Below are 14,995 nucleotides of genomic sequence, written 5' to 3'. Positions count from 1 at the left end.
TTTTTATCAAGAAGACTTTGATGAACTACATTTAAATACATTTAAAGAAATCAGCAATTTTTCCATGTAAATAAATGCCAAATTTACAATTCTAGTAAATCTATTCTAGTCTAATCCAATCTGTTCCCAGTGCCTGAAAGTATTTGGTTATATGTTAACACATGCATGTACCATAAATGATGTGGTTAATATCTCCAGGAATGACAACTGCATTTCTTCTTTCTTTAGAAATAACTACAAGGTGAACTGGTAGTGAGGACATATGGAATCTACAGATGTTAAACTTCATCAACATAAAATGTTGAGAAGGGGATTCATATTTCAGAAGACAAAAGTAAAGTAACCATACATTGAACATCGGGATAATCAAGAAAAAACAAAAGAGGATTAGAAATTGTTGTTTACACTGTGTGTCACTGTTAATATTTTGGGTCTCTACTCACCAGAGTTACAGACTTTGGTGATAGAAAAATTATTATATTTAGGTAGTTGTCAAACATGGAGGCAACTTTTTCTCTGCAAATGTGAGAAATAGGTTGGTGTGGTTTATTAAGTTCAGAGACAGTTTGTTTGGCAGGTTTAATGTCCCAACATGTGTGTTTTGTCTACATGACATCAGCTGAATATCTGGTAGTGATTTCTGTGTTTTTCCAGGCAGTAATAATGTAACCAAACAGTTAAAAAAGCAACAATGATAGCTAATCACCAGAGGTTTCATCATTGTTGAGAATGACAGTGACCTTTAAAGTGGATTACCACTTAAATATAATTCAGGCATTAACAGGTTATGAAGCGATGTCTTAGTTATCAGGTGGGGGCTCGATCTCATCCAGCCGCTCACTAATGGGTGTGCTGAACAGGGCTGACTTTCTGAAAGGCATGTTTGGGGTCCCTACAGCCGTCACACCCTGTGACACAAAACAACACAAAAGAATAATGTTTGACCATCATTAGTTATTCCTAAATCTTACAGGCCACATGTTCTGTAAGTGAGCTCAAGATATTGAGAGTGCAGAATGTAAAACAAAATAATAAAAAAGAACTCTTCCATCGAGCAGAGAGGGAATAATGGGGGGAAAGCTTAGAATACCAAATCTATAATAATCTCCGTCTTGACTTTTGTGGACAAATAAAACTCTTCTGAGAGCTGCTGCTGCTGTTGCATTCTCTTCTGTCATATCATATGGTGCCATTAGCAACTCCATATTATTTTTAAAGAAAAGGAAAAAACAATTGCTTTCTCATACACTAAGCACAGACTGAAAACAAGCCCAAATGTTCAACATCAGGGAGAAAATTAGTCTGATGTACATCATATAATCCCTATGGGCCATAACTAATTAACTTAAAAGGAACCAAAATTATTTAGTGTAGTTTGAATATTGATCCAAACAAACAAGCAAAAATATAATGATGACAGAAAATAATCAGCAAAACATGAGACATATATTGAAAAGTGGAACAATTTGACATACCTGTATCCTCTGGTAATTTTCACTCCAAAATGTGACGGCCTGCTCAGTTTTATAATCATAAACCTGGAAATGAGACAACAAGAACACACTGTTAAATCAACAGCATGATAACACTGATTGTATTCTTTCTGCTCTTGCTTCTGAGTATTTTAGGACCATTATGAGCGTAAAATGTACAGAACACAGTATATGAGTACATAGACTAGTCTAGGTCTTTTTCAAGCTTTGTCTGAGGGGAGGCCCACAGTCATACACTTTGAAAACCCCTGACTTAAAAAATTGTGATTGATTAGTACACAATCAGATGGTAACCCATCTGATAGTTTAGACTAACAGACTAATGAGCTGCAATAGTTGCATATTAATTGCGCTTTCTTTCATTTCCAACAGGATTCTTGACAGTGTGGGCAGATGTCGCAATCCTACTCCATCACTGCAGCTCGGTGATGATGTTGCTTGTGATTGGCTTCTAATTCAGAACTCTTTCACATGAATGCCCTTGTAGCTGGATTGGAAAACCCAAAGTTAATCGAGCCAGCTTCAAGACACCTCTTATCCAGAATCACCATGTTAAGCTCACTATAGTGAACAAAAAAATGCAAAAAGTCTCACTGCAATGAATGTCTATTAAACTTTTAGTGTCATATTCAGGCCTAAACTCTCCTTGTACATTTTAAATTGGCTAGCAATTCTAAACAACAGACCTAGCCAACAATGTAAAATATGATGTTATATAATGTAAGGTTGGCACACATTTATGCAAACGTAATAAATGAAGTAGTCATTCAAATATCACACAGATACAACATATTGGACACACTTTTAACATCAGTCCCAATACTGAAGCTGCATTTTAGGCACTTGTCTGCTTTTTTAGATTCAACACAGGAGATTTGATCTCATAACTGCTCACGGATTTACATACTTAGTTAGATGCAAACAGTATACTTTATATACATACACATACTTCTGTTGTTTCAGGGGTAAGGGGCACAAATCCTTCCATGCAGAAATCGTTTTTGGTTGTAGAGCAGAAGTCAGTTTTGGGAGTCGGTGGATTCAGGTCAGCATGAATCTTCTCACTGTGAAAACAAGAAGATAACAGCCTCTATCAGTGTTTGGTCTGACTATCAAGCAGTAGCACATTTTTCAATCCTCGGGTAATCCGGAAATCCTCAACCATCATGGTCCAGTGCTCTAATTTTTGCTTCGAGGATTGAGAAGTGAGGAGGGCTCCTGCAGAAGGCTTGTGCAAGGATACACAAAGCCATCCTACTAGAAGTCTTTTAGCAGACCATCTCTCTCTCCTTTATTACACATATTTTAGTGATTAGATGCTGTAGTTTTGAAACCGCATCACTACAACACCAGCATGTACAGACAAATAACAGAACCAAATTGGTTGCAATACTCCTCCCAACTTAAAATGTTTTCCACCTCACCATAGTGGATCTGTGCTAACTGTTGCCCTGTTTGAGGAAAATATAAAACATGGCTACCAATTGGGGTAACCAACACTGGAATAATGCATGAATACTCCCAAGTCAGAACAACAGGTTTAATTTTCCATTCTTCCCATTCTGCTGACATTGCCTGAATGCAGCCTCAGACGCAAGGAAAGATGCAGGTGAGGAAAACGAGGATGCAATCAAGTGAACTGTTATGTACCTAAAGAGATGCTAAAGGAGCAGAGAGCAGCAGGAGCAAGAAGACTACCGGAAGAATGAGGCAGACACTAATCAAGCAATGTCTGTACACTCCCACACAGTCCTGAGAAGAGGTCTAATCAGTGAAAACATCTATGTGAGTGAACCAGTGGTATGTAGGGCCTTTAAAACTGGTGATGATAGAATTCAATTGTCCTTGTACATATAATTTCATGCCACTTAATGGATGATAATATACATTTGCATAAAATTTCCAAGTTGCATCAAAAGATACTGGTGTGATATTTAAACCATGAAAACAAAACCCTTACACTCTCCAACCTCTGATCTGGCTAACTCTGTTAATTCATTCATTCAAAGTGGCATTGTGTTTAACATAACAACAGATCAGCCTAGAAAAACCCTCTTAGCTGTGTGCTGGTCGGGAACCTGGTATGAATCAAGCAGCGTTGGTGTATACTTATAAAGTCCAGGAAATTCAGTGTGTGGCTCAAGACTAAGAGATGAGACACTGTCTGCTACTGGACAAACCGTTTTCACCGAAGACTTGATGCTTTGTATTCTTTATGAGCAGTTAACTCGTGCAGGATGTTAATAACCACATCTGTGGGGGACAGACTCTATAAGCCCCATTAGGATGAATGGCCTCCATGTAAAATAACATCATAAAATCTGATTTAAAAGGTAATACAGCTGTAATTGTACAGTAAAACAAACCCAGACATGTAAATATTACATCACTTTCCTCCAACACGTTCCCCGTCAAGACATGGTCAGGCATGGTGTTCTCTGTTTCCATAAACAAACCACTTCCAGCAATCATTTCTTTAGCATTAAAACATAGTTTCATAGTTGATTTACCTTATCATCTGGGCGATATGTTTTTCCAAAAGCTCACCTCTAATGCCTGGACCGTGAAAAGAAGAAGAGATGAACTGAGCATGCATAGAAAAATATTGACTAGAAACAGAATTTAAGAAAAGGTCACAGCAGCTGTCAGTGTGATTCTACCTCCAGCAGAATAAAATCTTTTCAAACTCTGCTGAAATACATCTAGTCTAGTCTATACATGGATTACAATGGTAGGATGAAATTGTTTCTTACTGCAGTTAGTGAAAGACAAAGACACATACCCCGCAGCCTCACCCCTGGACTCTTTGGAGGGATGTAAGCTGCTCTCAGCGTGCTGACAGTCTCCATTTTCGACTCCTGGTCTATTGTGAGAATCCCTCTGTGTCCATGTTTCTGGATATGTGCCTTTGTCTCCTGTGTGTCAAGAGCTGCAACAGCCCTCTGGATAAATGACCATACAGGGGAGATGATAAAAATACATGTTAGAATCTAAAGTAATGCAATAAATTCTGCCTTTGTAAAGCCACAATGCTCGATTGTAGGCTTTAATTAAAGATAGATACTTCATCTTTCCTTGATTTCACACATAACAGCTTGTTTGTGTTTCATGCTCATTATAGTTTATAGTTTTTAGTTTTTGTCTTTAAATATATATCACCTGTTCTGTGTTCTTGTTACGGATTAGAGCTGCTTTTCATTGTCTTATATAAAAATAAACTGAATATCTTTGGGTTTTGGACTGATTTAAAAACCCCTTTGAAGAGGGAAGATTTTTGACTTTTTTCTGACGTTTTTAGATCAAACTATTAATCGATTAATTGCCAGACAATTTAGCAGATAATGAAAATACTTGTTAATATTATGTCCTATAGATATCTATGTTTTTTTGTATTGCATAAGCACCTACACAAATGAGACAGCATACTGAATAGCTTTTATGAGCAAGTGTCAGCTTTAATAGTCTCACAGTTACTGGCTTCACACCTGAGCTGTGAAGGTAATGCAGCAAGGGGAACACTCACAGTCATTATGACATATACCCAAAAAAGAAAAGTGAAGGTGCACCCTCACCATCACTGTATGAAAGACACCTTTACCTAACACCACAAACTCCAAATTCATCTCTGATGGTCTAAACAACATTTGAACATTAGGCTATATAACCTTTTGGTCTAGTGAGAGGGCGAACACACACACACACACACACACACACACACACACACACACACACACACACACACACACACACACACACACACACACAAACATATTGATAGTGAGACTTAGTGGCTATTGGTATGCCACTGAGTAGTATGTGACCCTACCTAAATACTATTGGGTCACAACACAGCATGTGAGTATGGCTTAAACAAACAAAAACAAACATTAGCAGTGGTAATAAGTACAGGTGGAACTGATATCACTAACATGGCTCAATGGGATTCAGCCACCATTAATGTTATTAATTGCACCTGTGCTTTTTGTGCAATGACAAGTCGAGCGTAACTACGTGTAACGTTACCAACCAGTGATATTAAGTTACCAAATGTCTGCTCTACTCTGAAACTACTTTGTGTGTTAGCTACTAGCTCTGACTAACAATATATTTGCTCCAAAGTTAAGTGATACAATAATGTTAGCTATAGTTTTTATGTGTTCGTACAGCAGTAACGTAACTGTGGAGTGAGGTTTTGCCGCCAGCTAACGTAACTTTGCACTAACCGCTAGTTAACTACTCACCTCTTCTACCCAGTTGTGAAGCAGACATTTTCCAACTTTATTGTCCACAGTAGCAGGCTGTTCAGTCATTGTAGCAGCAAGTTAATTACTAAACCTTAACCTGAGTGGCTCAATGTGTCCGCGAAAAACAATATAAACTGTAGAAACCTCTATAGGTTTGCGCTGTACGTCCCGTCCTCTCAATGAGATGACCTGGCAACAGGATTCAGTTGACGGAAGTGTCACCATGACAACGGCAACTTTCTTCTCCCATAGACCATGGATGTACGGAGATTGCACAGAAACGAGAGCAAACACGATGAACATTTAAAGTAAGTTACAGTAAAATACTGTCAAATAAAAGAAAAAAGGAGACGAAAGAAAGAAAGAAAGAAAGAAAAGAAAGAAAGAAAGAAAGAAAGAAAGAAAGAAAGAAAGCTTTCGTTCGTGGCAGTCCCATTTCTTTCAAACCTCAATATTAAATTTACATCTAAACAACAAATGAAAGTAAACGAGAAAGAGAGCATTCTCATCATCAATGCAGTAATCACTGCAACAACATCATACTTATATGTGCAACCCCCCTCCAAAAGAAATATCTTCTCAAAACCTACAGGTAATGTTGCAAAAAACAAAAGTGGTTTTGGTATTCCTCTGCACTTTGGCCTACACACTGCATTTACTTGTGAAATGTGTGTTATGAGAAAGTTGCTTTTTACATGTCTTAAAGAGATGTAAAATAGTAGCACAAGTACATTAAATGTGAAGTCTTCCACCTTATGTGTCAGGTCTGTTCTCAATTATTCCAAAAGGATACAAAGTACATATCTTACTGGGTTTTCATCAGTATGATTATGTCCAATTAAAAAAGAATATCTTTTCTTAATTTGTAAAAGCAACTTGGCCTTATGAAAAAAACAACAACATGGAACCAAACTTGAAATATACTATTTTCGAACTCAAATACAACAGAACCTAAAATACTTATTTAATTGTCAGTGACAGCCACAAAAGAGTTAAGTTCTTCACTGTGGAAGGTTAGAGGATGAATAATCTTCCTCACATTCTTTCAGGTGTGCACAGAGGCACATCCTCTGGTCTCCAGGAGACAGTGCTGAGTAAAAGCATTGTCCCCTGTGGTGCAATTAAAGTGAACAAAGATGACATTCCTGTCATTTGATGAGCTGGTAAAATGTCTTTACATCCATCTACTGATTGATCCATCCAATCTCCATCTCCATTGTTACATCCATCCTGCTGAGCCAGAGCTGTGGTGGCAACTGAAGGATAATCACAACTCATATTTCTTTCCTGTATTTAACTCTTATGTTCCTCCATTACAAAAGAACTTCAACTCAATTCAACATGAAAAGCCAAACTCTGAGCAGCAAAACAACTATAAACATAAATTCAAAATTTCACCTTTTAAAAAGAGATTCTCCTTTTTAAAAAATGTGTTTTTATTATCTCATGATCAAAGCTCCATATTCAGGTCACATTATGCCACCTGAGCTAGAACCATTTGTTAATGAAACCTGTGAGATTGCAGTTGAAAGCCACAAAATTGTAGAAAGAAAAATCTCTGCACAACTGAATATGCAACAGGTGTGCACCTAGGCTTCACAGACTGAAATGCTGTGAACTAATAAATATTCTAGCAGTAAGCGAGACATTGTGCCAGAGTTTTTCCTCATTGTTTCAAGTTGAAAGCTCAAAAAAAAAAGCTAGTGTTCCTTGAGTTTAGATTATTTTGTCATATATAGTATACTGTATACCATGCTCACAACATGTACTGTTTTCCTGAATTATAACATTTACTTACTTTTGTTTGGATTGTATTGCTCTCTGTTTTCCCCTCACCTTCAATCTAAAATCTGTCTGTTTAAAGCAGAACCAAATCTCATATTTTCACCGAGCATGTGGTGCAGCTCTCTTGTTATACCCTGAAGGTGAAGATCATTCTCTGCCAAACCAATGATCAACAAATACTGCAGTGTACATCATTGTTAGGGTGGGGGAGTCAATTTGAGAATTTATTTATTTGCTCAGTAATCTTGTTCATTGAGAATCACATACCATTTATTCATATCGATGCAAACCTGGCTAAATTTAACACTCTGTGCTTGTTACCGTGGATATGAGACACAGAAACAAACCACTGAGTCTGTTGCTGAGAAACAGCAGAGGAGTTTTCACTGTCAGGCAGCCAGTGTGTCTGGAACTGTCTACCACCTCAGCATGAAGCACAGTCAGAAATCTAATCAATGTTTTATGGACACTAGACTATCAAACTGTGTCTCGTCATGCAACGCAAACCAATAGGTGTCCACTCATTATTTCATTGTGATCTGTGATTATGTTGCCTGTAAATTCCATATGTGCTACAAGAATGGATCAAACATGCAATCTGTTGTTATTACATTAGTGTAGGGATGAGGAATAGTCACCAAAAGTACATATTGTCCTAGAAGAAAAAGCTTACAGCGTTTCTTGCTTTTCAGTTGTATATGCATATTGATTTACAATTTTCCCAGAGACACAACAGGCAAAACAAAAGGCAAGAAGAACAGAACAGTTCAAAAAGAAAAGGATATCTCACATCCCTTCCTCCCAAATTCAACAAATGTACATAAATAAAAATGAGAAGCAAAGTATACAGTTCATTATACAGTCATGCAAAAGTTGTGTTTCTATATCAAAAAGTACATACATTGTTTGGTAACTTAGCATCCAAGTAATGAATATTTTGGAATAGTATACATTAGCTTTTTCATGTTCAGCCATCGACATCAACAGTTGGCAGTTGGCACAGTTTTTTTTCATTGGGTGAATATATAACATTTTGCCTGGAGGATGCAGGATCCAGAGACCAACTGGTAAGTTATCAATATACACAGTGAAATGTGCCAAAAGTTGGGTGAGCATTCCTATGGAGGTCAGCATTAATATGAAATGATATTCTTACCTATCATTAGGACCTATGGGTCCTAGGCCCATGGGTATTGGGCTGTGCAGACATGAATCTAGTGGGCCATCTCACAGGTGACAACATTCTTGAACACTGACCTAACACACCATTAAAATGCCTTTGAATCCTCCCCTTACCTAAGCAAAGAGCAAATAGTCAGCTGCTTAAGCCTCACATCCACACTGCATATGCTTAAGCTAAGCTACAGTGGCTAGCCCAACTGGTTTGATAGGTGGTTTCATCTGCTCATCATACTGTTCATCTAGTTCCACTAGTCCACTAATTAGTAACTCCTTTGGTATGAGAACCTTTTCAATGCATGCATCATGTCCCTTGACCTGACTTACATAGGAAAAAAGAAAATGGTTACAAATCAAAGTTGTGTGTAAGAGTGCAGACAAGACTACAGTGTCATCAGGTGGGCATCCTCAGTAATTTCGTGTTCGCGTTGAGTGCACAACACAGAGAAGACTCCACAGTGTTTCCAGAAACACTCCCCTCTGGATAAGAAAGAAAGAGACCTAAGATACATGATGTAGATAAAAAGGTTAATTATTTTTTACCCAGATTTTAAAAAATCACATGTAATCTATGAACCGTCACATGTCACTTTACATTATTATCACATGTTGAAAACCATTTCACATGTGAAATTCCACATGTGCATGTATCTGATAAAGTTGATGGTGTAGGCACATGTGATTTTCAGATATTACACATGGGAAAATGTCAGACATCACATGTGAAAGCAACAACTTCACATGTGATGTCAAATCTTGAGCATTTCTCTGTAACAGATACATGACATAAATATTTGTGAACAAAGCAACAAGCATTGAAGTTGAAGTTAAGTTTTTAAAAGTCTTTTTTTTTTTTTTTAAAGAATATCCTTTGTAAGAGACTATGAATGGTTTTACACTGAAAAACTCAGCTGATGTGCTTCATCAGGTCTGTGTTGGCGTGGTTTGCTGCAGTCTGGTTGACAGTGGGTCTCCCTGGCAACATAAGGAACAACCAACACATCTGTGTCTGAAATTTCCCCTTCTGTCACTCGTACAGCAGTACTACATAGATAAATAGGGAGTAACTTCAGAAACATCCTCTTTCTGATTCTTATATTGTTAAATTCTGACATCACCTTTTGCCAAAAAAGACACACCCATTTCAAACCAGTCAGAAAAGCACAGACAAAAAAACGCGAATACAGAAATCTTTGATGTGAAAAAACCCCCTGTATATTTCTAACTTGTGCAGATAATTTTGCATTCCCATCGCTTAGAGTAAGAGGCTGAGTAAGAAAGTAGGCTTTCCAGCCCTTGTAGCATCAACATATACTGTATAAAACACCTTATCGCTGGACAGCTTAAGATATAGTCCTAGAGCAAATGTGCATAAGGAGCTTTTCAAGTAAAGCATCTCTAAAGCTAAAATTTCTAAAGCTTAGAGCAACAGTCTCCCACCCAGCATTAACATCGTGGCTTATGTGTGGTCACTGAGCTGGAAGGGGATCAGATTCTCCAACTCGCATCCATGTAGTTCATTATTCAGTCCCTTCATAGAAAAGCATGATGCCGAGAACTTCACAGGGCTTTCACTCTCCCCTAACCGACACACAGAGCGCCAATGTTGCTATTTTTGTATCGCATTGTGATTACATGTTGACTGACCATCTCCATGACTACCAGCATCTCTGCAGATATATTGATGAGATATGTAGTGTGTTGAACGGTTTCTTTCTTTCTTTTCAGCTGGAAACCCTTTATTCTCACTTGCAGCGCATATGAGAGATGACACTTTCTGTGGGTATGTTATGCTTTTGTGTTTTAGCAAATCACTCTGAGATGAAGCAACAGATCCAAGATATCACCTTTCATCTCTTTACTTTTATCTTCCTCTGCAGTCACATCCTCACCCCAGACCAACTCACACCCTCTCCCATTATGAGTATGAGCCGCAGATATCTGGCTTTCATCTTCGGGCTCTTCAAGGTGTTTGGATTCGAGTTGTTTTGCCATCATTATCATTGTCAGGATGCGGAGAGAAAAGACATGGTTGATCAAGTCCAGAGTGAATTCTTGGAATTCCAGTTTCAGCACAAACATGTAGGGGGGCCTATTTTGTTTTGTTCTGCCATCACTATCCTACCAGCATAATTTTCAGTCAACATGCAAGCTACGGTTATGGTTTCTAGGAGCAGTAACATTTGTCAGATATCAGATGATCAGAGACTTCATATAATCGAGGGTCTAAGGATAGAGGATATTGTATTGCTGTACAGACTGTACACACCCTGAGGCAAAGTTGTGATTTGTGATATTGGGCTATATAAATAAAAATTGACTTGACTATGTCAATTTAAGAGTTTCTTATTTCTTATTTCTATAAGTCGACTTACAACATCCCGTACAGCTGCATTAATCTCATCCATGCCTGGTGCCATTAACCTTCTAACTCCGAGGTCACGAAAAGTACAAATGAAGATGTAAAGTTTAGTTTTGCTAGTGGCTAAAGATATTTTTATGCTTTCGTGATCAGTTGAGGAGGGAACAGAAGGAAATAAGGAAAAACAGATGGACACTTTTTGGTTTTAACCACAGAACACCTATTGAGCTTTATCTCATGTTGGTTGTAAAAACTTTGGAAGGAGAGACAATCTTTGGCTATTTTTTAAAATTTGAGTCAGCACTTAGTCAGTGTTCTCCTTAAATTCATCACAAATGTAAAATCTTAATCTGGAAGTGGTGACAACGGTTAGATTCCAGCTGGAGACGTTTAGATGCACGTCATACATCTCTCTGACACCTTGTTTCATGTCTTTTTCTACACTGTCGCCTGGAAAATAAAACCACAGTGACAAACAGTAAGTACAAAAGAGTAAAAAGTGCAATATTTCCCTCTGAAATATAGTAGATGAAGAGTATAAAGTCTCCCAAAATGGAAATACTCAACTATTTAAATATCATAGTACATGATCACATAGTGAGTTACTTTTCACCTCTGTCTTGGCGTGAAAGCAGAGCTCTCTAGTTGATTCTTTGAGAACATCCAGTGAATTACAACCAGAACTTCCTGCCCTGTAAAGTAGGTCCTCTGTGCATGTTGCGGTATAGAAATACTTAACTTGTCTGTGAGCGAAAGAAAACTGAGATTTCAATCGGTCATACCTCAGAACTGGCTGGCAGAAGGCACCGTGTTGGAATTTCAACAACATAATTCAATTTGTGCCTGTTAATACATTCACTGCTGTTAGATCTGTGTCCTGTATTTACCTAGCTGGAATAACACTTGAGCCTGAGCCGTGTGGCCCGCCGCTCGGTACCGTAATAAAGAGGAACGCCGCTGTGTGCGTTATGTGAGAGTCACTGTCTTCCTTCAGCACACGGTTGGGTCTTTTTTCACCCCCTTCAAACTTTTGAGCTGAGTTCTTGTGTTTTGGTTGGCGCCCATCAGTGTAGTCAGCTGCTCAGCACTTATTGCCCTCTTGCTTTCAGAGGTCCTTTTTCCTTCTTCTTCTTCACCTCAACGAGGTGTAGCGCTGTTGCTGTTATTAGCCGATTCTTTGTGACACACAGACACCTTCAGCAGGCGGCTGCTCTCTTACTCTCAAGGGCAAGCATGGAAAATGTTCCCTGCCACTCCCTCTCAGAGTCTTAACACTGCAAATGACAAACTGTATATAGTTTACAGGAAAAGTAAAAAATGAGAGACTATTCTGAATATATTTAAGATGAGAGACTATGATCTTTTCCGTTAGTCCTGTTGCTGGCACGTTTACCATATGGATTGAAAGTGTTGGCAGAAAATGATTATCTTTAGGGACAAAACAACCATTATTTTCTTCATTCCTAAAACATCTCTTTTTAACACATCCACATGGTTTTCATTCAAAAGCAGCGACAATCTCTATTGAGTTAAGACCTACTGCATAGGAAGAGCTCCACTCGTCCCATCAATGATACATATGAATATCTGACATCTAGGAATGAAAGATAGGATTAAAACAAAACCATCTGTCTCCATGAAACCACACAAAGCCTTTCAGACTGTAATAAAAACAGGGTGTAGGTAATTATCAAATCCCAGACTTTTTAGAAACCACAGACATGGTTTTCAATAAGAAATGGTCCACAGTACTTACCATCTGAACTTCCCAGCTGCACATTACCAATACTAAAATAACCTTAACAATTTAATGATACCAAATTATACGTCTAGCCATCAAAGTTTTGTAATGTGCTGCAAATCATGTCTCAGATCCATTCTCTACTATTATACCACTGAGTTCAGTTGTGTTAAGTATAATAAGCTTTTAGTGCTCATAAGCTCGTTATTTTCAACCTCTGCTCCAAAGATCATATGCGGAGGACAGAACTACTTTTTTCAAACTTTCCTGGAATAGCAGATGACATGAAATTATCCGAATCACAAATTAAAACTTGTTAATTTGCCGACATGTTTGATCTGACTCTAATCTCACCTGCATAAATTATATTAACTAATTTTGTCTGGATCTTATGTAAGGGCAGGTGTGCAGAGCTCCTGCAGCACCCATCTGGTAACCATAATTAGGTAAGATTGTAATTATGCAGTGGTCCGGCTAGAGATCAAATCAGCTTCCACCTCAGGGCCCTGGGAGTAGATCTGCTGTATATTCTCCTGAAAGACACATTTCCTAACTTCACTTTATCTTTGACACATCCACAAGGAGATGCCACGAACACACAAACACTTCAGGAATCATTTGTTTGCTTTTTTTCTCTAATCCAAGGTTACATCCCTTATTGAACATTGTTGCAACAATGTGAGTCACGGTGTATCTAACACCACAAAGAGTTTGACAGGTGGGTAATCCACACTTGTTGTTTTAAAGGGCAGTAATTTTGGATTAATGTTTTTCTTGCTGTTACCTGTTCAAAGAATTCCCACTGTTTCATCGACAAGGGTCTATTTCAGCCACCATGATCAAGATGATTTTAATTAACTTTCTGCCAAAACAACACACTTGAACTCTGCAAGAGTTCTACTCAACCGCCCTCTAATGCTTTTGGCTAATTTCCTGAACACAACAGGAGAATGATGAAAAACGATCCAACGTGGCCAATCCTGAGCATCCGAAATGGTATATAAGAGTGTGATACGATCTCAAAGTCAGAACAACGAAGCAAGAGCTCTGGAAAGAAATTCATCCACAAAGCCAACGCCTTACATCTCCTGGAAGATCTTCACCATGAGACAGTCACTCATGTCCGTCATCTTTGCTGCAGCACTCTTATTTGAGTGCTATGCACTGTCAGTGGCATTACCCATGGGCAAGACTGAAGACAGCTCCCTGGAGCAAGATACTTTCGCTTCGCTGCTGAGCGACGAGGGGACAGAAAACAGTCTCGCCGACGCAGATCTGGCCGCTGCAAGCAAAACCAGAGGGCCGAGGGTAATAGTTGTTGCTGATCCGAGTCTGTGGAGGGACCTGCGGGTGCTGCACAACGGACCGTCCTTCTACAAGCGGAGAGCTGAAGACAACAGCCAGGTCATCGAGCACAAAGACGCCGGCCAGGACCTGAGCATCCCCATCCTGAGGAGGGACACCATGAGGTGCATGGTGGGACGAGTGTACCGGCCATGCTGGGAAGTCTAGGACAGTTTGCTCTGCTTGTCAAGGCGCCAAAACAGAGGTCCACCACCACGTCTTTTCCTGCCTCACGCTGAGCTGTAACATAATCCAAAAATCTGTGTATCTATATTTAAATTATTGCAGATCTGAGAATAAAAACCATGTTATTCTGCCTTATGTCTTGTGCATGTTTGGTATCTCTGCTGGTAGGTTTATTATTGAACTTTGGATAGAGTCAAATATTTATGTTAAGCTAAGCTAATCGCCTCCTGGCTCCAACTCCATACTTAACACACAGACTTCTTTTCATCTATTTCTCAGAAAGAAAGCAAACACACCAATTTCCTAAAAGATTTAACCCCCAAAAACAGACACTAGGATGGAGGATAGAAGCAAGAGGAAGAGTAGATGCAAAATTTCAAGTAAAATGGTGTGATCTGTTTTCTTCTCTTTAACATCATGAATTCATGAAGCTAGAGGGAAAATTTCAAAATACACACAAGCTGTGCTCATTCGAAATGTTTTCTAAGTGTGTTTCCTGCAGTAGCTCTTCACATAGGCGAGCTGTAATAGATGCAGTAATAGGCTGTAGTTTGGCTTCTTCTGGGGGTATCTGATTCAACAAAAACATCTGTGATGGGAGGAGTTGCCTTGATAACCCCTAGGATTGCAGCAGCTCCCCTTTGTTCTAAAATTACAGACA

At 38.7% G+C, this 14,995-nt stretch overlaps 2 protein-coding genes and 1 long non-coding RNA gene across 5 annotated transcripts; 2 read left to right on the top strand and 1 right to left on the bottom strand.

Moving 5' to 3' along the window:
* Window positions 1–193: 193 nt before the first annotated feature.
* On the bottom strand, window positions 194–5,924 carry spag8 (sperm associated antigen 8). 2 transcript variants are annotated; one of them, XM_042394269.1, is made up of 6 exons: window positions 5,735–5,924; window positions 4,276–4,435; window positions 4,004–4,049; window positions 2,437–2,557; window positions 1,476–1,538; window positions 194–908 (listed from the first exon to the last, which is right to left on the bottom strand). In XM_042394269.1, the coding sequence occupies exons 1-6, from the start codon at window positions 5,801–5,803 to the stop codon at window positions 801–803; spliced, it is 567 nt and encodes a 188-aa protein (XP_042250203.1). In that variant the 5' UTR covers window positions 5,804–5,924; the 3' UTR covers window positions 194–800. The 2 variants fall into 2 exon arrangements, with proteins under 2 accessions (XP_042250203.1, XP_042250204.1); XM_042394270.1 differs by having other exon boundaries at window positions 2,443–2,557; window positions 5,735–5,923.
* Window positions 5,925–5,969: 45 nt separating this feature from the next.
* Window positions 5,970–10,971, top strand: LOC121885118. The gene is made up of 3 exons (XR_006092466.1): window positions 5,970–6,045; window positions 10,430–10,484; window positions 10,582–10,971. It is a non-coding gene; the product is annotated as an uncharacterized LOC121885118 (long non-coding RNA).
* Window positions 10,972–13,281: 2,310 nt separating this feature from the next.
* pmchl (pro-melanin-concentrating hormone, like) lies at window positions 13,282–14,438 on the top strand. Of its 2 annotated transcripts, none has more exons than XM_042395744.1 (2): window positions 13,282–13,522; window positions 13,751–14,438. In XM_042395744.1, the coding sequence occupies exon 2, from the start codon at window positions 13,798–13,800 to the stop codon at window positions 14,314–14,316; it is 519 nt and encodes a 172-aa protein (XP_042251678.1). In that variant the 5' UTR covers window positions 13,282–13,522; window positions 13,751–13,797; the 3' UTR covers window positions 14,317–14,438. The 2 variants fall into 2 exon arrangements, with proteins under 2 accessions (XP_042251678.1, XP_042251676.1); XM_042395742.1 differs by having other exon boundaries at window positions 13,599–14,438.
* The last annotated feature ends 557 nt before the right edge of the window (window positions 14,439–14,995 follow it).

The sequence above is a fragment of the Thunnus maccoyii genome, chromosome 19, assembly GCF_910596095.1.
Source record: "Thunnus maccoyii chromosome 19, fThuMac1.1, whole genome shotgun sequence".
In the NCBI taxonomy this organism is placed as follows: Eukaryota; Metazoa; Chordata; class Actinopteri; order Scombriformes; family Scombridae; genus Thunnus; species Thunnus maccoyii.
This window is presented reverse-complemented; position numbering and strand designations above follow the sequence as displayed.

What these genes read in the sequence shown, in the direction of transcription:
- spag8 (XM_042394269.1), bottom strand. Translation starts at nt 5,803, where the DNA reads ATGACTGAACAGCCTGCTACTGTGGACAATAAAGTTGGAAAATGTCTG. An exon ending in CATATCGCCCAGATGATAAG is followed by an intron (nt 2,558 to 4,003) that starts GTAAATCAACTA and finishes TTGTTTTCACAG; the next exon opens with TGAGAAGATTCATGCTGACC. An exon ending in AAAATTACCAGAGGATACAG is followed by an intron (nt 909 to 1,475) that starts GTATGTCAAATT and finishes TTTGTGTCACAG; the next exon opens with GGTGTGACGGCTGTAGGGAC.
- pmchl (XM_042395744.1), top strand. Translation starts at nt 13,798, where the DNA reads ATGGTATATAAGAGTGTGATACGATCTCAAAGTCAGAACAACGAAGCA.